The sequence below is a fragment of the Magallana gigas genome, chromosome 3, assembly GCF_963853765.1.
Source record: "Magallana gigas chromosome 3, xbMagGiga1.1, whole genome shotgun sequence".
Classification (NCBI taxonomy): domain Eukaryota; kingdom Metazoa; phylum Mollusca; class Bivalvia; order Ostreida; family Ostreidae; genus Magallana; species Magallana gigas.
The window spans coordinates 38609540-38636301 of record NC_088855.1 but is presented as its reverse complement, the minus strand read 5'-3'; the positions used below and the strand labels follow the sequence as shown (position 1 = coordinate 38636301).

General features: G+C 33.7%; 5 protein-coding genes and 1 long non-coding RNA gene across 6 annotated transcripts in view; 2 read left to right on the top strand and 4 right to left on the bottom strand.

Moving 5' to 3' along the window:
• Nucleotides 1–579: 579 nt before the first annotated feature.
• LOC105324863 (neutral cholesterol ester hydrolase 1) lies at nt 580–4884 on the bottom strand. The gene is made up of 6 exons (XM_011424076.4): nt 4725–4884; nt 2660–2833; nt 2218–2346; nt 1848–1968; nt 1569–1632; nt 580–1440 (listed from the first exon to the last, which is right to left on the bottom strand). Exons 1-6 carry the CDS (start codon nt 4797–4799, stop codon nt 660–662), a joined length of 1344 nt encoding a protein of 447 aa, XP_011422378.3. The 5' UTR covers nt 4800–4884; the 3' UTR covers nt 580–659.
• Nucleotides 4885–7706: 2822 nt separating this feature from the next.
• Nucleotides 7707–8546, top strand: LOC105324862 (uncharacterized). The gene is made up of 3 exons (XR_004604031.2): nt 7707–8027; nt 8223–8294; nt 8438–8546. It is a non-coding gene; the product is annotated as an uncharacterized lncRNA (long non-coding RNA).
• A 414-nt stretch (nt 8547–8960) lies between these two features.
• LOC105324861 (cytochrome P450 2J6) lies at nt 8961–12005 on the bottom strand. The gene is made up of 8 exons (XM_011424075.4): nt 11527–12005; nt 10917–11142; nt 10706–10832; nt 10353–10512; nt 10116–10252; nt 9896–9992; nt 9591–9797; nt 8961–9374 (listed from the first exon to the last, which is right to left on the bottom strand). The coding sequence occupies exons 1-8, from the start codon at nt 11852–11854 to the stop codon at nt 9196–9198; spliced, it is 1461 nt and encodes a 486-aa protein (XP_011422377.3). The 5' UTR covers nt 11855–12005; the 3' UTR covers nt 8961–9195.
• Nucleotides 12006–15413: 3408 nt separating this feature from the next.
• On the bottom strand, nt 15414–16694 carry LOC105324859 (glutathione peroxidase). Its single transcript, XM_011424073.4, has 3 exons — nt 16371–16694; nt 16037–16180; nt 15414–15703 (listed from the first exon to the last, which is right to left on the bottom strand). Exons 1-3 carry the CDS (start codon nt 16662–16664, stop codon nt 15470–15472), a joined length of 672 nt encoding a protein of 223 aa, XP_011422375.3. The 5' UTR covers nt 16665–16694; the 3' UTR covers nt 15414–15469.
• A 4691-nt stretch (nt 16695–21385) lies between these two features.
• LOC109618305 (U8 snoRNA-decapping enzyme) overlaps nt 21386–26762 on the top strand; it is a 10249-nt gene continuing 4872 nt past the window's right edge. Inside the window, exon 1 of the mRNA XM_034481452.2 lies at nt 21386–21518. The gene's annotated coding sequence lies outside the window, so the exon portion shown is untranslated. The remainder of the gene's footprint in view (nt 21519–26762) is intronic.
• Nucleotides 22142–26762, bottom strand: part of LOC105324872 (alpha-amylase) — a 5645-nt gene continuing 1024 nt past the window's right edge. Inside the window, exons 2-8 of the mRNA XM_034481451.2 lie at nt 26087–26226; nt 25250–25401; nt 24543–25064; nt 24221–24339; nt 23821–24044; nt 22370–22700; nt 22142–22261 (exon numbers count right to left, since the gene is read on the bottom strand). Of these exons, the coding sequence (XP_034337342.2) occupies nt 22179–22261; nt 22370–22700; nt 23821–24044; nt 24221–24339; nt 24543–25064; nt 25250–25401; nt 26087–26226 (1571 nt within the window). The 3' untranslated portion in view covers nt 22142–22178. The remainder of the gene's footprint in view (nt 22262–22369; nt 22701–23820; nt 24045–24220; nt 24340–24542; nt 25065–25249; nt 25402–26086; nt 26227–26762) is intronic.

Sequence of the window (26762 nt, the reverse complement as noted above, 5' to 3'; positions counted from 1 at the left end):
ACACTATTATGTTAGATTATCTCATCAAGTAAAGAGGTTAAAATCGTGCTTCAAATGAGATTTCTTTTAAGTTAAGTTTTATTCAGCAAATAAAGGTAATCGATATCGTTTCTGTTAATTTATTATTTATTCCGCAATCGGATGAATAGAAAATATCTCTTTTGAAATATTCATCGTCACGTGATGCTGCAAATGAAACTATTTTATTAAGTAAGCAAGATTTTTACCCGACACCCGGTTGGCAGTGTGTCTGTAGCTTCCGCTATGAAAAGAATTCAGATGGACGACATGAGAGCTTTAAATAACTCTTTGCGTGTTAAAGAGTAAACTACTGCAGTTAAAGTTGCACTAACAATTTTGCTTGTTTTGGACTTCCCAAAGTTCCACTTTAGGTATCAACTGCACCGTTTGGTGAAGTGTTCTTTCTTAATTTTATATTCACCATTGAGATGTTAGCAAAACTTAATTTAAATCCAGTATATTTTACGTTAATCCCCATTGCATGTACATGTATGACGTGTTTTAGAGAGAAAACAATGCATTTATGAACACTTCCATAAAACAGTGAAGAGATTTTTCTCAATACATTTTAATAATATCTAAACTGACATATTCTATAAATACAAAATTTATAAAAATCCTATATATCATCATTTTTGCTAGAGGTTTTTCTTCAAAAATTGTATTAAATCGTCCATGGCCCTTATTCCAACATTAAATGGAATTGGACCTTTAAAGAAAAATATCATGCCATGGAACCCCTCTTGGTAATGTGCTAAATGGACTTTCACGCCAACCTTTTTCAAACGTTGGTAATATATAAGGCCATCTTCTCGCAAAACGTCATATCCGGCCGTTAAAACATAAGTTATAGGCATATCTTTCAAATCAGAATCGTCTGCCATAAGTGGAGAAAAGTATGGATCAAGAAGGGTTTTCTCTATTTCTTTTGAAAGTTTTTCGTCTCCGAAGTCAGTAGGTTTCTTCATATCGCGTAGAGACTCTGTTCTTATGTGTTCTTTCATGTACCACTTTGGCGAGATTAAGTCAGCGTATTTGGATTTCTTTAATGCCGGTGATGTATGTTTGTTGGCCATTATAGTGTCTATGTGATCATAACTGATATTCGCGTAGTTGAGCCAGTATGTTAACATAGATATATCCGTCAACATTCCCGGAATATAGTCCTTGTTTTCGATGTAAGATGGAGTCTGCATATCAAACAGCTGCAGGCAAGGATAAATAGGGACTTGAATTTTTATCTTCTTTTTCAAGCGGAGTGACACAGCGGCTGTTAAATGGCCACCAGCACTATCACCAGATATTGCTACGCGGGAACTATCTATACCAAGGTCTTTTCCATTGTTAAGCACGTGTTCGGTGACGTCAAGACAATCTTGGAAGGGGATAGGATGAGCATATTCTGGCGATTGTCTATACCTGAATGAATTAAAAAATATATTTTTTTTATAAACATGTAACTAAGTTTATAATAATATTCATTAAGGAATTCAGTTTGACATTTATCAGAAACATAAAAATATAAATTGGTTTATAATAAAACATACCCTACTGATACAACGACCATTCCAACTCCTTTTGCAAGTTGTCTGGTGGCTTGGTCATAAACATCTAATAAAATATAAGCATTTAATCAGTCGAAAATGTCGTGAAGAGCATTCAAATGATACATGTGAACTTTTGAACCCAGTGATAACCACAACACTGACTGTGCATACACAGAGAGAGAGAGAGAGAGAGAGAGAGAGAGAGAGAGAGAGAGAGAGAGAGAGAGAGAGAGAGAGAGAGAGAATTAAAGACAGCTTGTGTTAAAAAACTATGCTTACCTATAGAAAGCCACGACCACCCCCCACCATGGTAGTAAACCAGAGCTGGACGATCAGAGTTCTTTCCCTTAGTTGGTTCATATATTCTCACGTCCACCCCTGCCAGTTTTGTATCGTAAATCTGTTCAATATTAAGATATAGCTCATATAGTATTGTTAAAAGAAAACTTAAAAATGAAGTTAGATTATAGTTAAAATTGTTCAAGAATTATTTTTAAACATATTTTTTTCATATCATAACTCTTATAATATCTTTGAGTTTTCACTAGCGAAGACGCTTTAATAAAGTTTTTGGCAAAAAGTTGATATAAATTTACTTAATGACCATGTGCAGGCATCGCGTAACAACAATCCTAATATAAATGTGTACCTTCAGTTCCGGGTCATCGCCAAGGCCACGAGGACTTCCGGTTATAAGCGTAGTTAACATGACCTCTACCATTTTTCTTGTCCACCACGTGACTCCTCCGTGAACACCAAAATTGTTCAGGGTCAAAATCTGAATTGGGTTCAATACTCTATTTACTAAATTTGCTTTGAAGGCCTCGAATATTAACATAGCTATTCATTCATTTCATATAACATAATCTTTCCCTAATTCTGCTTGGAGGGGTCAGTTAGTTAAAATAATTTTTATATGTGATTATAAGTCATAAGTCCATTTAAAAGAGGGGAGGGTATTTAGTATTTCACGTTAACATTAACTTGTTATTTACAGAGAGCGCATCAAATTAAATTAGGGTAGATTACTAGTATAAGGAAAAAACGGTGACTCTTTTCGATCCACACACAATTGCGCTGTCACAACTCACCACTTTGCCCATCGTTCGAAGAGACGTGTCCAAAATTCGAGCGTTCCAGACCTCCGGAACCCCTTCAGGAACGCCTGTTTCCATGTAGTTGAATATGGCAAATGCTATTATCAGTGTTACTAATGACGTCAAAGAGTACATCATAATGCTTCTCATTACAGAGACGTGATCGTGCTGTAAGAAAGAAATAAACTATACAGTATTTTATAAAAAGTACTAATATTTTAATAAATACAATCATTTAAATTGTACTTTTCAAATATATGTATATACATAATTGTACTGTTGTAATGTCATGGAATTTTTCTTGTTTTACAGGGATTAGGGTTTATACTAAAGATTGAATATTGCATTATTATAGGGCCATATTGAATACAGAAAGATCAAGTTATCTTATTACATGTAGAAAACAATATTGTAAATGTATTGATTTCATGTTTTGCCAAATGACCATACCGGGCTAACGCGATTCGATTCGTCCACACAGCGTGGTGTGTTATATGACCGACGATATCAAAAAAATAAACATTCAATGTTTAAATCATATCTACATGTATATCAAAATCTTGATACCGATCTAAGGTAACATTGCGGTTTGTAAATTTCCATGTTCCATGTAAAACAACAGTTAAACATATTAAGATAGGAGTTTTAATGCCATACATTTAGATTCGGATCAAAGAAACACAAACACCAAAGGAAAGAGATCGTTGACATACTGAACTGTAAGCTGAATACTAGAATTATAAATTGAAGAGGCTATGTGGTCAACAAATTAACCATCAGATTTGTCTTAAACTTTGATTTATGGATTTTTTGGCCCAAAGCTAACATTTAGTTAAGAAAAATCCAAATATTTTAGCTTTAAAATTCTTATCATTTTTCCATCTATACAGGCCCCACCGTCACCAAAATTTTCAAATCACTCAACTCGGTTCTCAACTAAAATTCTTAAAAGAAAAGTTCATAAAGAACAAGGGAAGTTATTAAACTCGTTTACGCGAGAAGTAAATCTACATGTGTTGTAAAAAACTACCGGTATCTGTGCATGAGTTTCGGGCTTGTGAACCGCAGATTACAGGTTTAAATCTGCATGCGTTTCATTCCAATTTCATTAAACTTTTAATATTATAAGTGTTTAAATACAAAATTGTATATATTTTCGCCTATATGACTTAAATGTATATACTTCTGATACATTAAGCTACATTGCATTTGTTATAATCAAGTAAATTTTTTTTGATACACTATTCCAAGGTGTAGTGAGACAGTTAAATACAAGTACCTTACGGCTTCCATTGCTTATTCACTTAAGTACAGGAAGCAAAAAAATATTTCTTAAGCTTTCACAACCTTTCTGATCACATTTTTTAATTTTAAATGCATGAACAATGAACTCGAAGAAGCCAAGGGAAAAGAAGAAGGGGGATTCTCGACTGTCAGTAAGTTTGATAAGCAACCTCAATTAAAAAATATCATTGAGTGAAAAAGAAATGGCAATGGGAATTTCCATTGGAATGGACTTGAAAGATGTTAAAAACAAATTAGATCTCTTCATGTTTCACAATATTGTTTGCACACACATATACAAAATTTTTAAAGATGAATTCAAAAATTTCAAGACAAGATCACGGAAGAAACTCTATCTAAATGTTTAAAGTGTCTGATAAAGATTAAGTCAAAGACTTCAAGACAAGATCACGGAGGGAACTTTATATACCGATGCACTGATTCTACGAATCTTCTATAAAAATGAATACACTACATGTACAGTGTAGGAAGGGAAGTGTACTTAGGCTGAGTATTGACTAGTGGAAATGTGGCGGCGGCATGGCCTGATCTCTTCTTTTTAAGGATATTAAAATAGTCTAAAAATTGCCTGACCATCGAGCTCTCTTACATAATAACTAAAAAACAAAACGGAATTATCAGTATTTGTAATAAAACAAATTCTAGAAAACTACGACAGAAACAAAGAGTAGTGCAGTACTGCTGATCAATACGTATACACGTGCATTCATAGATCGCGGCCATCTGTCGATAAAAGTTTCTAACTTGAACTTACCTCTTTCATGTTGTGAATCAGTTTGCCAACATCCTTACCGTCTTTTCGTTTGTGACCTTTATGGAGATTGACCATCTTGTCTTTGGAACTTTTTCCTCCCCGTAACAGAGATGGATTAACGAACTTGTAAGTCGGATTCCGATAACACGTGATAGGTTATCTCTAGATAACAGATAAGGTACTCAATGGTAGTTGTCACAGATGGTGATGGTTGTTAAACAAAAACATAATAGAGTTTTTAAATCTATAATATTAGATAATGCTGCTTTATGATAAAAACATTTTTGTTTAATATTTCATGCATACTGTCTTAGTACAACATGTAAAGTTAAAATTTCAACAAAATAAACCCAACGTTTCTTATCTTTAGTTTATAATAATATTGTTCACAATTTAAACAAAGTTTTGTAACCTACACCTTGTAATCTATAATTATATTGAACACAAGTAACAAGTAATCTTATTATCAACTTATCAGTATGTCCGCGAATATTATAAAATTTGTTATCAGATTTAATAAACACCTGTTTTATTTCCATATTTTTCCGTGAGACAAGCTTGAAGATAAGTCGCCTTTGTTTACATAGTTATAAAATAATAGATTATCACCGGTGAATTCAAACACTCTCTTTGTCACTGCCGTTATAAATTAAGCATTCCCCATAACCCAATGCAAGGCTTTGAGCTACCAACATTTTGGTATGCATCTTACCTGTGTGTGTGTGGTTTTTTTGGGGTTTTTTTGGGGGGGGGTGAAGTAAAATTTTGGGAGGAACATCTTGAGCCAAATGTATCATGCCAGAGTACTATAGATCAATCAACACTTTACAAAAGTTATTTGCCTAAAGCACCATTTTTGGGGGAAAGCAGACATTTTTCAGTAGCCTTTGTAGAGATTGTAACTTTGTCATTTGACATTCAAAATCCGTTTCATGCACTGACTATGTGTTAAGTCTGTAAAATAATTGGGTGTCCTTATTATCTTATGGAGAATCAAGAAAATATAAAGACTCCTACCCATTAAAACGACTTCGGTCTTTGTAAATATGAACTTTAAATAAATGTAATTGCATAACGTTGGAGCTTAGACAATTCCTAAAATCTTAAGTGTTTTTATATTTATACCGGAAACCAAAGAATGACGAGTTTGATAGACACACGTGTCATCATATCTATAATACACGTATATACAAGCAAAAATACTCGGTAGCAAAAAGAAGGGGGAATGTCGTTCTTTTTTTCTTTTAACGAGGCCGGGTCTAATTTGTTCTGCCCTAGATTTTTGGATGAAACTTTTAACATGAATTTCTACTGATATAATTATTATTTTAAGATTAAAAAATAAGACATTTACCACACCGTTTGTTAAGGGGGTCATCTCAAAGTGTGTTAATCTTTAACATAGGACCCTATGGGATTTTGCTTGAAATGTATCAATTTTGCATATTTTTTACATTTTTTCAAAACTTCTGCCCTAGGGATTTCTTTTTCTGTTCTACATATTAAAGTTATTGCTAAAAGGCATCTAATGGTCAAATAAAAAAAACCTTTCACCTCCTGGTTTGTTCCAGGGGTCTTATCAAAGTTGATTTTTGTATGCCCAATTTCCCAGATTCGTCAGATAATGGCTATTTTTTATTTGACAAAAGCGGAAAAGGTGATCTAAATAGTATTATTAAAACATTCAGACATATTTAAGTCATAAAAAAATATATAACATCACATATTAAGGGTCATTGTTATAAAATACATGGTTACTGTCTGAAATATATGAATTTAGCTATATTTAGGCGGGTTAAGAAAATGTGACAGAAGGCTAGGCTTGCTGAACCCTCTTCACGTTTTCGACCCGAGCCCAAATATAGCTTATACTTCGAGACATTTATGTTTATTCCACAATATAACATTATTTTTACGCATCAAACGAGATATTTTTAACAATTTTCGCTGAATATCTGCAGTTGAAACTATCACGCCATGGCGTCAACCAAGCAGAAAGATGACGTCACAATACAAATGAAACGCTGCGCGAAAGCGTGCGTACTCGTTCTGTACTCGGCCTCGTTAATCTAGGTTGATCCCGAAAAGGGCAGATTGGTCAATTAATTCATACACGATTGACAAGCGGCATCGATATCAATTTGGAGTTTGTACATGTTATAAAAGGGGCGGTTGTAAAATGCTCTACCGTATTATGATATAGTATTATGAGGTGATAATTTCGGTCGGGGCGTGATCAAATCCAAAAAAGCCCGAATGGCTTCATGGTAGATTTGATCACGCTCCGACCGAAATTATCCCCTCATAATATTCAAAGTATGATTCCTTATTACTTATATTTATATAATTTCAAGCCATCGTACGATTAAATTTTTAAACATAAATAAGCAAACCCCACTGGCGCCTCACTTTGGCGTCATTTGAAGTTATTGGTTATATAGTACAAAATCGATAAGTAGTGTTGTAACAGGCAAAGACACTGGAAAATGTAAATAGAACCATTAAAACAGTAGCTTGGAGTTTGGGTAGTTGTGTCAAACAGCAATGTTACGTAGGCCTGTCTATTTCATTGTAGGCCACTCAGCTATAGCTCTCTGAAATTAAAAGGACCTGTCTGGCTCTTGAGCAAAGACTACGCAATCTGTGTATATTTCACTTGAAACCAACTTGTTTTGACGCAAGAAATAGATAGTTAAATCCTACCGAAAGTCCATGGTCTTGTTAAAATGGTTCTATTTAGATATAAATACATTTTTTACGCCTTAAAACTTTAACACTCCACCACCTCAATTTATTTCAGAATATCGTACTATATTAAAGTTGCTATTTAGTTTGTTTATAGTTTATATTATTTAGAATTTGAAGTTACCTATTAAGAAAATAATAAATATTGATTCCTAGATAATTTTTTGAAACTCATTTCCTGGACCAACACTGGGGCCCCAAGATGGATTCAAAATTAAACATGAAAAATGTAGAAAAATTTAAAAATCAAGAAAACAATGCTATATTTACTTATTTTACTGAGACATCACCATTTCTCCATATTCATATTTAGACCCATGGCTAGCGAAGATGTGAAACATGTTACATCGTAAGGTCACACCCTACAGGATCAAGACTCGTCTTTAATGATGTGACGTCACAATATTTACTCCGTCATAATACCTTCTCAGTTGTATAACCGAAAGGCGTTGTTTGCTTCCAACGAGAAATCCGCTGTGTACCGTATATTCCATCGCCGGAATTTTAAATTCGTAGATCAACAAGCTCAGTATTTTACCAAATAGCCCAGCAGATTGTGTGAGTAGCTTTAGGTAAAATTACAAATGTTTTCTTGACTGACATTTGCTCTTAAATACCTATTCGTCTATATGTTTTGGCCTTTCTGTTCATGACATGAACTTCATGTCTTTATTTGACGGCTTTTTGTTTTATAATTTTATCCAATGAATTTGTACAATTTTTACATGTATAGTACAAATTGTTTTTTTATAGATATCAACATGATCGGTTTAACCATCTTTGTGATGGTTATATTCGAGACCTATAAATGGTGGAGGAAGAATGGTAAATATACTGATAAAGAATAACTCTTATATGCGTATTAAAATGGGTTATAAAATTTGACAGCATAACTTTGACAAAAACGAAACATTGAATGAAATATTGGCACGTCGTGCATGTGAAATAAAACATGCTTTGTTTTTCAGATGAGGCAGATATTGACAATGAGATATCTCGAGAAATTGATGTGATGCTGGAAAACATTCAAAAGTCTTTGTAGAAAAATGAAGAAAAAAATAAAATATATTTATGTTATATACGGATTTGTTCACTTTTTATAATTTTATAGTTCATTTTAAAACTGTGTTACCTTAAGTACGTCGAGGCCTAGGATAGTACATTTGTAATATTGGTCAGTAGATGTAACTTTAGTTTAAATCTTAGAAAATGATGTCCAAAAGAGAAAGCTTCACTTTATACAATGTTTCATGTATTGTCGAATCCTTGAATATGCAAGAGTTTTACAATATTTCTATGAAGAGTTTCTCTTTTAAAAACTTTGTTATAGAAAGATACAAAAACTGTTGCTCAGGTAAGTCCATGGGCCCCTTGTTTTAGTAAGATTATAAAGAAGGGGCCAAACTTTAGAGTACAATAGTTTTCAAAGGTCAACTAAACAATGAAATGCACGAATTTAATTCAACGATTAGAGTTAAAAAAAACCACACGTGCATTTTTTTAGTTTATTACTTTTAAACAACCATTCATAAAATGGATGGAAGATATGTTCTGAATATTTTTCAAAATGAAAAAAGATAATAAATGGATACAGTATGATTATATTTTGGTATTTACATCGTAGAATCATATCAACACACTAGAAAAATAATAAATTGATAAAGTTTGTGTCCAGATGCTTGAATTTACAATAATTCACATTGATTTATACTTGATTATGCAATGTCTAACGCGACAGCGCCACCAAACGGTATGGAAGTGGCGTTAATGTAAGGGCCTGGACTCCATCCAATGACGGTGGATTCTCTTTATCTTCCATTGAAAACCGAAATCTTTGCAGCAGGTTGGTAAAAAACAAAAATAATTCCATCCTTGCGAGAGGTTCTCCAATACAAAAACGGGGACCTAAAGAGAGAATAAACAAACTTGTACTTCCTTAATGTAAAACATAAGATGTTTGGTTGGTTAAGGAGTCTGGATGGTCAACAAATTAGCCATCCGAACTACCTAAAATTTCAAAACATGATTTTATAAGCTAAACACTGTTATTTAATGAAAGATAGGGTCTTTCAGTAAAAATGTTTGGATAGGCAAATATTCAGAAGTCAAAGGAAAAAATACCTGCTGAAAATGGAATGAAAGCATCCCTTCGTCTGAGAGAACCATCTTCGTTTAGAAATCGCTCGGGTATGAACTTCTCGGGATCTTTCCAATACTTTTCGTCAATGTGCGCCGAGTACAGATTGGCGATGATTATTGCGTCTTTAGGAATGTCAAAGCCTTGGAGCTTAGTGTCTTTTTTCGCAACATGTGGTAAGGAAAACGTTACTGAAAATGGAACAATACAACAGAATGGGAAAAGAACATATATAGACCTATACTTGTTGAAATTATGGCGACTAAAGGATATTCAAAACATTTCTAACAGGTATTTGCCATTCTTTGGATTTCCAAAAGTGTGGCCTCTAGATATGGCATTCTTCCTTTGTCCTCTAAACCAACAGGTCTGTTTTTCCCAACAACCTGATAAAGAAAATTAAACAGTGAAATCTATCATTAGGTAAATATTGTAGGTTCCAGAAATATCATCAGACACCCTTATCTACCAATAAATAATTATATGTTCTTTTTGTGTTTGCAACATACGTGATCAATTTCATCTTGACACTTGGATTGTATCTCTGGATACGTTATCATGTAGAGTAGGGACCAGTCTAAACTAGTTCCAGTGGTCTCTCCTCCTGCCAGAAATAGGTCCACGATAACCTTGTAAACGTTGGCCTCTGCAACATTTTCATTAAAGCTTAAGGAAAACTGGAAATATGTTCAATGAACGTGACAAATATTTCAATATTTTTCATGAAAATATTGTACGGACTGTACCAGTAAATATCTCAGGGTCCGTTTGATCACGTGATGCTTTGATGTACAAGTCTATGAAATCTCTTATATTATCGTGATCGAAACTCTCCTCATGTTCTTTTATTGTTACGGCTAAATATTTCTTGACTTTTTCTATGGCGGCACTTCTTTTGCTGATAAGCTACAGAATTAAAACACAGTGTTACTTTTAACCTTCGATGTAACAATTTGATCACTCTGAGACTGGAGGTAAAATAAGTTATCAGTCTTATCAAGAAAAACGTCTTTTTTTAAAAGCATTATGAAAGAGTTTTTAAAAAATCTATGAACGACAACATGAGAAATATTTTGTGGGATTTTTTTTTTTAATTTACCTCTTTTCCTCCAGATAGGTTCCTTGTGAAAGGAAAGAAATTTTCTTTTGCAAAGGGAGCGTTCAGCCGGAAAATGGATTCAAGAACGTCCGTCAACTCATTGAAACGGTCGTCAGTGTACTGAAACCTGGAACAACGTAATCATTTACAAACTGAGAACTGCACAATGTTTTAACGTTTGTTATATACGATAAATTAAAATTCTATGAACCTTGCCCCAAACATGACGTTGCATATGATGTTCGTGGCCGCCGATAATAGAAGCGGTTTGACACGGATTGGTTGTCCTTTGCTGTTGGTTAGTGTTTCCATGACAACGTTGACTTCCTCTTGAACCTTTTCCTCCAGCGACTTCTTCCCTACCCCAAAATCTCTGAGAGCCTGTAGCGCGAATCGTCTGAGAATTTTCCATGGCCTGTCACTATTGTATGTCAATCCTTAAAAAACAAATAAATACTAGGAAGTTTTATTCGTAGAAAAAACATATTTTTAAATGCAGTATAACATACATTGAAGAGCAGTTACTGCGTGTAGTTTTTAAAAGGATCTAATAGTGTTCAAGTATAACAAAAATATTATTAAGAAGGCTGGATGGAAATCGAATTACCCATCGGATCTTTCTTTTTTTTTTTTAAATTAAGACGAATCATTTAGTCATCAATTATAATTTAATATAGAACAATGTCTAAATATCAAAACTTTAGAATCTGAAAATTTATTTTTCTATATCATTATACAAAGCTCTTCATTTTATATAGATTTGTTTGATCTAAAAAATAGCCACTGACATTCAGTCTTAAATTGTAATAAATTAAATATACCTGTTCCCTTGGACACACCAATAAGAGGTACAAACAGCTGAGGTCTGTCAGTAAAAACATCGGCTTGTTTCACGAAAGCTTCGTTAATTGCATCATATCCATTTAGAATTATAATAAGAGTAGATCCGCAATGAAGAGTGTAGATGTTCCCGTATTTTTCCGAAAGCTTTGTGTAAGCTTTGTAACCGCGTTGATCTTTCTTGAACAGAATTAGATTGCCTATAAAAGGAATGGGATATGGGCCTGGTGGTAGATTTCGATTCTTCCGAAAATATAGGCAAAATAGAATCAACAATCCAACAATCAGTGAAAGTAAAATCGTGTCCATTGTGATAATGGGGTCACCATGCTGACACCACGTGGTCTTTAAATCCCTGCATGTATGATATACATGTATACTGTATATCTGTTCACAAAAATGTCAGCCAAGATTAATTAGAACACAGGGGGATATGAATCAAATGCTTATTTAATGACATTTCTGTATCTGAGGGGCCGTACTGGTTATTGTCAGGAGTTCAGACAACTCTTTTTAAAAAAAACTAGACTTTGACCCGTGCGTGCACGGGTTGACATTGCATATGCTATCGGACATTTACGAAATAGATACATCAACACACCGTATTGTTGACATTTGCATATAAACCAAGCTAATGCTATTAATTTCACTACACTCTACTTAGTTAGAATAATCTAACTGTGTCTCGGGACAGGCCATCGCCCCAGTTAAAATGCCTCCCATATACCAATAATGTAGCAAAAAATTGCAGAATCGTTCCGTCCCTGATTCAACACTTTTTCACCAATGTGTTTTACTTGCTTTTACACACCATATTGACATTCGAAACTCTAGAGATTTTTCATATTAAGGTATCTCACTCCTCATGTTTTGATTTCATTGCGCAGATGATCATTATATTTAAAATGAATATGATTTTATTTATTTAATCATCACAGATAGATTATTATTTCATATTTACACAACATTCATAAAGAAAATCCATTTGAATTCAAGAAACAAACAAGTTTTTTGGGGAACTATTTTTTCGTGCGGAAGGTTTTTTAGACGAAAATGACAGAAACAAGCAATTTTATGTATTTTCAATATACTTTTCTTTTTATTATACTTTATTCATTATTCACATTTTTAACATTTGATAGGTTTGTAACATATTTTATAGGTTCTGTGTGACATGTACAAAATCAAATCTTGAGAATGTGATTGCCGTTTAGCATAAAATCATGCAAATATATAGAACATGTCTGAATTTTTTAAAGCCAAATTTTGCGAGAATTTTATCTTTGAAGCCCTATATCTAAAATTTGACATCACTGACCCCCATGTTATATTATGTCAAAATGATACTTAATACATATCTAGGCAAACTGGATTAATCTTATAAAATTCTTGATATTCAAAAAGTTTTTATTTCAAATCAAATTGTAACTATTATAGAAATTGTCTATTTTAAGTGCAGAAAGGTCACAAAAAAATTTATGCAGCTTCGTACAATTATTTTTCGTAATCCCTCTATTCAGTGTGACCATTGTGCATAATTAAAAATAATATTTATAGAAATAGGTTTGCTTAATCAAAAATACTGACAACAAATCCTAATCAGGATGAAATTGAATTTTAGGTGCGAAAAGGTCAAATTAAATAGGCCATAACTCAGAGGGATGGATACTGACCTCCCATTATCTTTGTATTTTTTAAGTATGTTTTGTCTACAGATTTCAATGATATACTTCTTAAGAAAATCTTGATACAACAACATTGAGGAGTGGGATACCTTAAATGTACTGAGTTACAGTTATCTCCCGTGTTTCCTTTGATGAACAGAATATAAAGCAAATTTTCAATGAAAATTTACATGTATTTGTGATATCGTTACTGAGTTTATCCATGCAAATGTGATATTGTGGAAACATAAACTAAAAAGCCTCCCGTGATTTAGCGTGAATGTAATGTAAAATCCAAAAAATCCAGATGATTTCCGGATTTTTCAAAAGAATTTTCGTTAATTATTAATTTGCGAAGCTTGATTGAGAAAAAATAAAAACAAATTGGTTATCTTCAAGTACCAATGATGTTTATAATGTATAAAACAAAAGACAGTACACTTCCGATTTTTCGGTATTAAAGCCAAAAAATTCGAGTCTATAATTATTTTAATATAGTAGTATAAATGTAATTTATGAAGCCATAAAGAAATAGTTATATATTGTGAATTAAAATCAAAAGTAAAAAGAGTAGACTTGATAAATAAATGCATTTGTTACGGTACACTCAAAGGCATACATAAACATCAACTATAAAGTTTCAAAATATATATATTAAATTTTTATGTTACTTTTTTTTCAGAAATCGAGTTGAGTTTATAAAGTTGTTTACAACTTTACAAGATGAAGCTGATATATCCAGTCTCAATATTTTAGAACAGCCTAGAAACCCGTTTACTCAGAGCAGTGTAAAATTAATTAAAATTGATTAAATGAAAACTTAAGCTCAGGTTCTTCAGACTTCTAATAAATTATTTGCATCATCAAATGGTGTTTTACCTTCTTTGAAGTTGTCTTAGCATTGATATCTAGGAATTAGAAATCATCCTTTGGCTTTTGGGGATATCTTATACGTGATCAAATCCCCATACCATAATGCCATAAAGATTGGATGACTAGACCGACTCGTATTGATATCCCCATAAAAAACAATGATTCATAATTTGGTTTATATTTTCATTACTTTTTCATGATTATACAATACAGATATAATTAGCGATATGATTCATGTACATTATTTTCATTGTCTGTAAGTGAAAACCCCACCTGTGTCCTAACACTATACGTCATTTGACATATAATTTTTCTCATCTAGTGGAGACTAAGTACATGTATATACACTACTCTGTAGAATGCAATCTAACGACGTTATATAAAAAGTCGACTTCAAGTCACGTGTCATTATCGTTTTTACTGTAAAATAATTATAATTTAAAATTCATCAGAATAGAGAGACAACTGAATTGATATTATACATGTCACATTCAGATATTTTATTTCGTATTGCAGTGGCGTAGCGCCCTTTACGCAAAAACGCAAATGAATACACAAAATTTTGCAAAGCATGGGTCTTATGATTTGAGTTTCCTATTGTTTGCACGTAAACAAATCGTATTGAGACTCCACTGAATTATAATCTGCATATTTAGTATTCAGTTATCATCGTAAACCAATGCATGCAATTACTACGATTCCGGAAAATACCGTCAGTCTATACTTACATGTAATTTAAAGTCAGCGGTCGTGTGATTAAAATTTTGACAAAGTCACAATACTTTGTGATAAACTTGATCAAAAATTTGTCATTTAGGTAAGTATGTTACGGTTTGAATAATAGACCTGTTTCAAAACGCTTATTATCTTTAGTCATATGCAGTTGGTTTCCGTTGGGGTATCAGTGTTTCATATATAATTACACATTCTTTTGAAATTCAATATTTCCCTTACACATACAGTATGTAAAATTGTAACATTTTGAGACAATATCTCATCATCAAAAGCCCGTAAATCTAAAAGCTAAAACCTAAAATCCAAGAGCATCGGGGGTCTTGAAATTTTAAAGAAAATATTCGAAGAGTACCAAGTAAATAATGTTTGTCTCGGAATTCAGCAACTTTTGTTCATATTTATTGGAATCATAATACTTAAAAAATGTCATATTTTTAAGGCTGTTTTGTCATTTAAATAACATAAAATCCAGGAGCTTCCAGGGGCCCCCACCAGGCCTCTGCCCTAAACCCGCTGGGGGCCTTAAGGCGGCCCCCAGACCTCCTACCTTTTTTTTTGAATACAGTAAATTAAAAGGTAGCTACGCCACTGTATTGTAACACATATATTCACCAGACAATTAAACTATTGATCATATCAATAAGAATATCAATTAACCCAAGAAAGACCCCAGAACTGGAAATCCTTGTTTTATGTCACTCTTCTGGATTTCTGCCCGGATGTCGTCTCGGAGATCTGCCGGAAGTACGTATACATTGTACCTCTTAACAGCTTTTCCGGTCTTGTCGACCAGAATTTTCTCGAAGTTCCAGCGGATGTCGTGAACCTTGTTGCCCTGATATGTCAGACCCGGGTAAAAGAGTTCATCAGTTGGTTCACAGTATTTCTATATAAAAAAAACCGACTTCTCTTAAATTTGTTTAAAGTCCAAATGAATAAACAAATAGAGTTCAGACAAATAAACATGTGAAATCAGATTCTTGATGTATAAAAACAACAGTGTTACACCAATCAAGTTATAATACAAATATTTAATTAAATAAAAGAAAGATGTTACATTTTATCAAAATTCAAATTGTACATTTAACAAGTTAAATTTAAATATCAGAGCTCTTCTGTCTGAATATGCACAAATTGATACCTGAGCTAAATAATGTTTTGACTGTTATTTGAATTTACTGTTTAGTTATCGCATTACATCTACATAAATGGTTCTTACTTTCAAATAGGTAAACAGTTTGTGTTCGTGAAGACCATTTACTTCCGTTTTGTCCGAAAGTGGGAATGCTGGGACAAATCCATTTCCAGGTCTGACATATTTTAGTCCATTCATAATTTCAGTTCCGTTTGCGCCTGGTTCTTCCTAAAATGGCATATCTTATGCATTAAAAATTAGAAAAAATTAATTGCTTTATATTTGCGATCCAAAAAGAACACATGACAGCGCATTTATGAAAAAGGAGAACGTTTTGTAGACGTATGTATGTAAACAAGTACCTTATTTCTCTCTTCGGAATGTGTACTTGATACAAATACAATATACATGTACTTACATAGTGGAACTGGTCGGTGGGAACCCCAATAATCTGGAGATCAGCACCAAACTCCTTCTGGAGGGCGTTTAGTCCCAGGAACTGTGGGGTGTGATCACAGTAGGTGGCTACATTCACCACCAGAACCACCTTGCCGCGAAGATCCGCGAAATTGATGGAGCCAGTTTTGAAAATGTTGGGTAGAGTAAAATCGTAGATGGACGTTCTGTCTGATGCAGGCTGGGAACACTTGCCGATCAGAGCGAGGCTCGGTGAGGCCAAGAGACCTAAGAGGGTGGCGACTTGGAGAATCATGGTTCTAATGTTATGTTTAAGCTACGACAGAACGGTCAGTGAATATATAGCCCTTTCACCTCCTTATCTGTCCGATGTTGACCCATTATGTTTGTTAACAACGTAATTATGCTGCTGATTTTGATATTTTATTTCGTTAATTAAGATTTTATTTTAATTGAAAAATATGATTTAAAGAAGGAACACACATAATGCTAACTCAGAGCAACCTTTAAAGTTTTTGTAAATGTTCGTGTTTTACATACAAAATATGAATTAATTTAAATTATAACTTACTGAGTCATTTATTTTTAAATTTTGTGCTATACTCTGTCTAAAGTTTCAGCGTTAATTTTCGATAATCATAAATACCTCTGTGCCCAAACTACATTCATTCCGTAGAATGACCAAAAAAAAAATCGTTAATTTTTTGCCAGATTTTGATTTTAATTGTATTTCACTTGCATGCTTATGTATCTTTAAGGGGGGTGTGCGGCCATCTTCTACATTTGAGAATAAGAATGTAAACATTTCTTGAACTGGCTTGTTTCTGCTCGAAACTGCCCAAAATGTTACCAAAAGATATAAAAGCAATAAATAAGAAGTTCTACATGTCACTGAAAAGTGTGCATACAAGAACAGGACAATGCCTTTTTTATCACTCAGAACAGCTGTCGAACTACGCAGCTACAGACTTATTTTGAAGATTTAAAAATCGGAATATGAAGGGGGTTCATTGGTTTCCCCATAAGCAGGTTTTTGTAAAAACGCAAAAAAGGAAAAAAGAAAGAAAGAAAGGGTTTAATCTATATACGTACATGAATATACCTGATGAGCGATCAACAATCACGAAATTTGTCAGAATAACAATTACATTTTATGATGCTGTAATCGATGCTCTTAGATAATTAATTTAAGTATTTTTATATTTGTTATGCTTAAGATTTACACCTGGTAGAAAAAAAAACTTTACTTTCTCCATGGTAATCGTATATGAATGTAATATATATATAATTCATTGTCGGGTAAATGTTTCCTAGGTATGCTTGGTGGATATAAAATGGATTACATGTACGTAGGTTATGTATAATTTTAATACCACTGGACATTTCGAGTACTTTTGTCATGTACAATGTAATAAGTTGATTGCAAAGAAGGAACGGCAAATTCTTGCATAAATAGATTAATAACTGATTATATTCAGGTATTCATATAAGTATGGATGAACTCGTGAAATCGCGATTTATCCGGCTTTTCCGACAATTTTTTTCCCCTGCTAGATTGGCTTCATAAAGTCCTTGCCTTTAGCAAAGCTCAATTTTGATTGATCACACAATATGATATGCAACATTTTAATTAAAAGTGTGAAATAATACACCAATTCAAGTAACAATACATACTAATAATAATTATTATCATATCCAACGTTTCAATATAGGTTTTAATGAATCAATGCATGCATTTTGTATTTTGTACTCATTAAATATTACCTTTCATTTTGACAGACACCGTATACATGTACCTTGCTCATACACAACAAATAAATACCTGCACAATTATATCAAACGAAACGTTAACGCTGTCAGTTTAAGATTTTTAAGAAATCAAAGAGATAAATCATAGTTCATTAAGATCCAATCTGTTGCGAGTGGGTGTCCTCTTATAATTGTTTTCAAAGTTAAATGTTGTTTGACCGACATATTAGAAACAAGCACGTAGCAATTCCTATTTTCGTAGCAGACATTTTTCTTAAATTTGAAGTATCATGGAGTTGGAATCCCACTTTTAGAAACGATGCTAACGTGCCTGAGGGAACTACATTTCTTTGATAGCCAAAAATAAAATTAGGACGTCCTAATAACAAAGATAAATGTAGATATTGACATGTTCTCTGTAACGTTCAATTGCTATCTAGGACGCTCGGTTTGATACATCGTCAGAAACAGGATAGCTTGTTTTGAACAAAGGTATCTTCACTTCTTTGAAAGTTGATAAATACTTTTTTTTTCGGGGGGGGGGGGGGGGGGGGGGTTGGTTTCATGCATTGTGGTTCATGCTCTGTCCAAGGGTATTCCACCTTTTTGATGATTGTTAACGGCTTTTTTGGTAATTTTGGAAAACTTTATATATTTATATTTATAATAATATTTCAGCACAATTATCAAAGTACTCTTGTGTCTGTTTATAGTAAGTCGTGTTTCTAATCTGACAAAATAGAGGAGGGATATCTTGGGATATTTTTGGTGTGACTGAATATTATTTTTATTTTGAGATATTGAATTTATATTAAATAATTTAGAAGAAGGGTTGTATAAATATATTTGGATTTAGAATTGACTTCTACCAGGTATATTGATTGCTTGGAGTAAAATTGTCCGAATTCTCTCTTTTTCCGTTTTGTATAGATATGCCATTTTTGGAATTGTAAAGTACATTTCATTTTAATTCTATAAGCCAAAGGCAAATGTTAAAATGTTTTGTTTATAGGTACATGTATGATGCAAATAAAAAAGCATTGTCCTTTACAAAAATTTAGATTCTCTGATTGTCATGTACACATTTTGACTCTCAATAATCAACATGTTTGTAGAGGTCAGTATTATAATTAGTAGTTTAATTATAGTAGATTTTTTCTGTATCATTGTGTATGATTAAGAATTATTGCAAATCACGAAATTACTAAAATTTATGAGGATTATGTTCCCATCTGAACAAAAGTCAGTGTACACGTCCTCATATGTATCTAGATATTGCATCACTCTGGTCGACAAATCCTGGAAATTGGCTAATCTCTGACCGTCAAAGATAAAATAAGGACGTCCTAATAAAAGTAAAAGGTGTAACGTATTATTAGATATCGACATGTTTTTGTAACGTTCAATTTCTATCTAGGACGTTCTCAATCAGTTTGATAAAGCAACAGAAACGAGATGGCTTGTTTTTATCAATAGTTACAGTTAAGGTACATGTACTTTTATATTTCTTTTGAAGGTTGGTAGTTGTATCAAGATATGTGAGCTCTTTGTGTGTGTTGTTTTATTTTTGGGGGTTTGTGGGGTGCGAGAGTTATGTAAATGAAACTGCTTGGCGTTATAGTTGTCGAATTCTGTCCTCGAAATTGGAATGTTAAAATATTATATTTTAATTGTTAACCATTTTTATCATTTCAATAAACAGATTTTTCCAAAGAATAAATCTGGTTATTGAAATGGTAAAAATGACAGGCGGCGGCTGCCAAAAAAGTATTCCTATTGAACGGATAACTATTCCTACAGTTTTCAAGATAGGAGGTTTTTTTGCAGATAAATTGTACATGGTTTACTCGAGCTACATTTGTAACTCTGAGTCTGCTCTAGCAAACCAAGAGTAAAGTCCGAGCGACGCCGAAAGTAAACCAAAGGTTTAGTTGGGGTATACTAAAGTTAGGTTGGGTCTGATCAGAGATATGCGTAATACTAAGTCTTGCATTTTGAATTTCGATAATTTATGCAAAAATACCATCTGTTGAACTTGATCATTATTTTGCATAGTATTGCATTTAAGTTACTCCTATTTTACGGAAAACTCCTACACTTTTCAAGATAAATGTTTTTCGATTTACAGATCAATTGTTATTGTACATATACCAGAGATGAGCATATTTTTTGGATTTTGATTTTTGGTAATTTTTACGAAAAATACCAGCTGTTGAACTTATTAGTCATTTTTTTGGTGTGCAAAATAATGCATATGAAATACCCCATTTCTATGGATAGGTAGCCGTTTATCAAATCAGGGTTTACAAATTACTTATGGATACTGTCCACACAAAAATGTTTTACACACGTAGTACAAGAATAACTCAATATTGTTAGACATTCCTTACTCTTTATGATCAGTTTAAAGAATTGTGATCTTTCTTGGCATTTATGTATCATTTACATGAATTCTTACGACAATTTGAAACATAAATTATCAAGTTTCTGAATGTTTTCTTCGGAAGGAAATATTGTATATAATTTATTAAGGTGTTTGTTGCAGGTACTTAACAAAGAAGTGTATGCTCTTTGGGACCTTTGTCGTATGCTAAAGATGGCAACACAGCAAGAAACCAACTGTCGTCTGCTAAAGATGCAGGACAGCAAGAAACCAACTGTCGTCTGCTAAAGATAGCAACACAGCAAGAAACCAACAAATTCTCGGATCAGATACCTCCATATATTTACATTCTACTGTGTTTTTCCATTAAATTCCGTGACGGTTAAATGCCTCTAAATGCAACACCTATTCACTGCGTATGAATTTACGAGTAATTTACATAAGTAGTTCTCAAACAGTGATTTCTATGTTATTTGTTAAAAAATGTATTTCATGAATGTTGTAAAAACACCATGTTTTATAATTATTCAACAAAAAAGTTGACTTTATTGTTTAAAGCACCATTTCAAGAGTTATTTATCATGGATTATATTTTCATGCTCGTCGATCTCATCTCAACAGTCTATCTGAAAACCAGTTTAAACCGGTTTTCCAAAACAGCTGTTCCTGCTGTTACTTATTCACTCCCTCCGTGATCTGCACTTTATATCGATTTATTTAAGTAAACAATTGATTTCTTCAGTAAGGGAATGTAAATATAAGCATTGAATGATAACGCGCGTTATTCAATTTGTCTGCTCACCTGACGGCAGTTATTGACACGACGACGTCAAAAATGAATCATTCAATGCTATAGTGTCGACCAGAAATCGAAAGACATATAATTTTGAGAAATGTGAGCCAAATTTCAAACAGCGGTAAAATTCAAGTGACATGGGTGAATGTCAAACACTGGAAATTTGAAAACAAATCGAGAGCTCTCAAGCGTCTAGATTTGTCCGGACTATCTTTGAAAAGGTCAGTCATAAAACTTATGATAATAAATATACTCCAGTCACGTCTTTTTCTTTCTTCTCTGTCTGTCTTCTCTTTCTTCAAGAAGAGGAGCGTGTTTTGCTGTATTGCACTCATTTTTAGGTGCTGTTTCTAAATTCTGTCAAATGTCAATATCACCGACCATTGTCCAGATATTATTTAACCACTTTTATGTTCAAAGTAATAGATATTACCTCAGATTTGCATAGATAGAAAATCTTCCAAAAAAATAGTGATTTGTGGATGTAGACATAAGATATGTTTGATGTGGTTCAATAAGGGTTTTCAAATCGATCTATAATCTGGAAATGGTTACTCGCCCACCTTTCCAATCAAGAACATGAACAAATATTCATATTTAATGTTTATATTCTTCAATCCACTCAAAAAATTGATCCCCGTCAGTTCAAATACATATACTGAAATAAATTTAATATATTTTTTTTAATGTTTGTCCTGTTTATTACGTAACACCCTAAGTAAAATATCAAATCATTAAAAAGACCAAGAAAACGTTAGATATTTTGGACTACCTGACACCCACATTGCAACTTTGCCACTCGCATAATTTTCTTTCCTCAAATTGAAAGTAATGAAATGCAACAATAACTAAGATGATTTATTTGAAACAAAAGCTTCGTTTTATCTTCTTCCTATTATTCCGGGGAAAACGTTTGAAAATTGTTGTTTCGAGATTTGTTCATCAGACCTCTTCAGCATAGCACCTGTAATATGATAAAACCATATTGAATAAAAATATTCATATTTCAATAATCTTTCAATACATAAAATTTTGAAAGTATTAAATACTTGTTCTTGAAATGTTTTCTTACCCACGTGTATCGCAATCATCGGCTCTTGCTGTTGAGAATTTATTCTAAAATTAGCTTGTCCAATATCATTTACATAGACAGTCTTTCCAGTACAAACACCGTTCATATAGTCCCCGGAAATAACGTCACAATATGTGCCTTTCGGCAAACTTGTCGATATCACCAAGGAAAGTTGTGATTTTCCTGCATTTATCACGACAAAACCTTTTCCTTGTCTTGCAAAAGCAAATTGTCTTTGGTCATTGCTCCACCAGTTCTTTAAATTGGCTTCACCGACATTATTTCGGAATCCTCCCATGTTTTTCATTGGCCTCCAACGATGCTCGCAGACCTATAAATAAAGAACACATTAATTTTTACTTAAACAATAAACTGCTTTCTTTGATGATTTCTGCAGGTTATGAAGGTAACGATCATTGCAGAATATTTTTCTACAATGATCGCTACCTTCATCATCCACATTCATGAATCATGAAGGAAAACAATGTATTGTTAATATTTAGGTCTTTCCACCTTTCAAGTGAAAGACCTCTTGTTTTCTTTATGTTTTTTTTTCTTCTTCTTCTTTTTCTATTTACCTCGGAGTCACTTTTTTGTTTTTAGGGTTATCCTAACAATTTAAACTTTATGTAATTGCTCATTAAAAGTTATGGTACCAATTGACCCTGTGTCAAAAAACTCCCAGAATTATTGCCCTTTGAGAAGGAAATGCTTGTTATCGCTACTCTTCTGAAACCATAAGAGATAGAGACTTGGAACTTTTACCAATGTCTTAAGTGCAATTAGAGGGTTTTTCAATCTATGCTACGAAAGGATCTGAGGTCCCCTCCTAGCAGTTATTCTCCCTGAAAGTATTGAAACTTTGGTAAAACCACTTCCAACTTTTTTTTATTACTTATCATAGAGACTTCTTTACACATGCATATAAGCAGAAAACCTAACAATAGAAGAGTGTAAAAACCAATTCATATTGGATTCAATTCAAAGATAGCTAGCCTCTAGAACACACTCTTCTATTATTAGGATTTCTGTTTATGTGCTTGTGTAAAGAATATTCACTAGGTTCGGTTTTGTACAGAGTAAATGCAAAAAAATTCAGAGATGTTTACAAAAAACAACATGGAATTCTTAAATGACTTGAAATAAAATTTTTTTTTTTAAAATCACTGATGGGTTTGTGGTTTTCCCATTTTAAAGTACAATATATATTATAGGTATAAGAATTTTTTGTATATTTTTTTTTAGCAATCTAGCGAGTTATCAAAAACATTAAGGTGGAAAGACCTCTAATTGTTCGAGAACAATCAGTCTACTAGTTAAAATTGTTCTTTTGACAAATTATTCAAAGTAGTTAAAGATTGATAAGTACAAATACCTACGTCTCATTTACCAATTAAAAATTTGACATAATTATCATATACAATTGCATGCAATATAAGCTCTGTACTTGCCCATCCATTCTTGCATTCTGAACTGTCGCCCTCAAACACACTGAGCGTGGACATGTCTACAGACGTCGGGGGTCCCATCCAGGAGTTGACGTCGGTCCCGTTAACCATCTTCTTCGGCCAGTAGTAGCTGCTCATCAGTCGTGTAGTGCCGTACGGGTACGCCATCATAAACACTGTAGCCATTTTATACAGACGGGGATCGTTAAAACTAGACAGTACCTTCTCTACAGAAAAAATGGCAAATGATGGACGTATGAAAATTAATCAGAGAGTGCGAGGCCCGTTACAGTTAAAAAACGTGTCCGGTATTTATTCATAAAGAAGTAATTGGCTGATAATAAATAGTTTTTATGACGTATTATAAAGTCTCTAACGAATACAGCGTGGGATGCACATGTACCTGGCCCATACCCCCGCTGACTAGCGCTATCGTCAATGAAAACCATGGTATCCGCTGATGCTGGCCATCCGCGTGTTCTTTCTAAACCATTCAATATTCTTAGATTTGCGTTGTTGCCTCTATAATGTTAAAAAGTGAGGAAATAAAGTTTACTTCTCGAATTTAAAAACAAATTTATTTTAAAATCATCCATCTTTGTTAAGATTATCCAGTCCGGTTTTTGCATTGTATAGTCATCAATATTAGGTAGACACAGAAGAAATTTATAGAATTCAGTACGCATAGTTGTTAAATAATATTGATGTCCCGAATTTGCACTTACTGAAATATTTTTGCAATGAGATACCCATATTCATAACTGGTGACCTTGGCGTTCTTGGTATACTCTGCTACATCAGACGGCAGCCCAACCGTGTCAATAACCAGATCCTCGTGAAGAATAAAGGGCCGTGTATCAAAAGGAAAATACCTATTGTTCAAATGATGTAACTGAAGGTACAATTGTTCTAGTTCCGATGGCCACATGTGTTTAGCGGCGTCTATTCGAAAACCAGCAACACCGATATCTATTAGCTTGTTCAAGAAGTCTAACTGGACCTTTCGAACGCGTTCAGTGAATATTTTCAAGTCGTTCAGAGCCTGCAGACGACAGTTGCGTACCTCTGTCTTGTTCTTGTAGTTGTGGGCTGTCAGGTCTTTGGTGGAACAGTTTCTGGCGTCGTTGAAATCACTGTAAGATAACTGGACCATCGGGTACTGAGGGTCCACGTAGAACGAACCGCCCGTCCCCAAACCGCTGGACCCAACCTCCGCCATGTGGTTCAAAGTCACATCAGCGTACACTCTTAAGTAAAGAATTCATCATATAAAACAAACCTTGCTTTCCATTGAATAAAGGGTTTTTTTTAAAGCTGACTATGCAAAGAAATTGCATATATTTTAAAATCTCTTGGATTGAAAATTTGCAACGTATAATATCATTTCTGTTTCATCACAATACTCGTGGTATTGCCCTACATCTACAAGTACCTGACGCCTGCCTTGTTGCAGCGTTCCACCATATCTCTGAACTCTCCCTCGCCACCGCTTCTAGTCACCAGTTTGTAAGAGACGGGTTGGTAGCGCTCAAACCACGGGCGGGGAGGGAGACTGACGATTCTGTTCTCATGGGGTGGGGAAATCTGAAAGACAAACATGCAATGAAAGAAGGGTTTGTATATATAGCTCAATATTAAATTTGTTAACTTGCCTGACTGTAGTTATTGTCAAGATGAATCCCCTAGTCCTTTAGTGTTGCAATAAGAGTATATGTGGTCCTGTACTGCATGCTAAACGTTGAAATGCAGTTAATAATTTGGTCATTTCGTCAGAATTTTAAATTCAGTTCTACATTCAATGAGCAACAATCGTCTTTTGACAAAAGAGGGTGTTATGGTTCATTTTTGTTGATAACTTCCAATTCCTGAAGCCCGTTTTATCAAATATTTACTACCACTGTAATTGAACAGATTTATGTCATCTCAAAAGAGGTATATCTTTACAAATTACAATTGATTGTTTTTACACCAGTTCTCTCTCTCTCTCTCTCTCTCTCTCTCTCTCTCTCTCTCTCTCTCTCTCTCTCTCTCTCTCTCTCTCTCTCTCTCTCTCTCTCTCTCTCTCTCTCTCTCTCTCTCTCTCTCTTGTAAGTGCGTTTGCATGAATCCGTTGTCAGGAACGTGAACATTAACATAACCTTAGTTTCATGCATACTATCTGGATTTCAAGTTACATGTATAACCCTGGGGTCCCTCTCCACAGTACAGGTATTTTTTTCAGTATACGTGTACATGTATATAAAACAATTGTCCATGTGAATTAACTTACCTGTACCCCACAGAAGCCAGCAGAACCCAGGGTCTGCTCACATTCTGTTGCCACATCCTTCCACTTCCACTCAAACAGATGGACAATAGTCGCCTTACCCCGCGGACAGTTAGTGTTACTCCATAGTCCGCTGAACACGCCTTTATAGGATAGAAATAAACACCTTTATAGAACAGTAATAAACAACAGGGATAGCTGCAATATATAACTGCTAATAATCTGCTGATATATATGACTTTTTCCTGGCAAGTAAATTATCAAAATCGGTAAAAAAAAAAAAAAAAAAAGCTAGGTAAACGTCAGATATTTATCATTTATACATGAAATGATACTTAAGCCCCCATCCACCCCCACTCCAATGAAAATGAATCAAATCCTCCCTTGATTCATCATTTTCGCGACCTTTGTCCTCAAACGACATACGTGCAATCATTTCTAATCATTTGTCAATGTTTTGGATACACCTTGTGGTCGTTAGTATTTGTTATTTTCTTACTTTTTCATTTAATTTCTTTAAGGGGGTATCCGACCACCTTGTACATATGAGGACCAAAAATGTAAACATTTCTTGAACTGATGCACTGATTTATGCCAAAGCTGACCCAAACTGTGGTCAAAAGATTCAAAAACAATAAATATGAGGTTTTACATATTGTTTGAATGCAAATGCGCACAA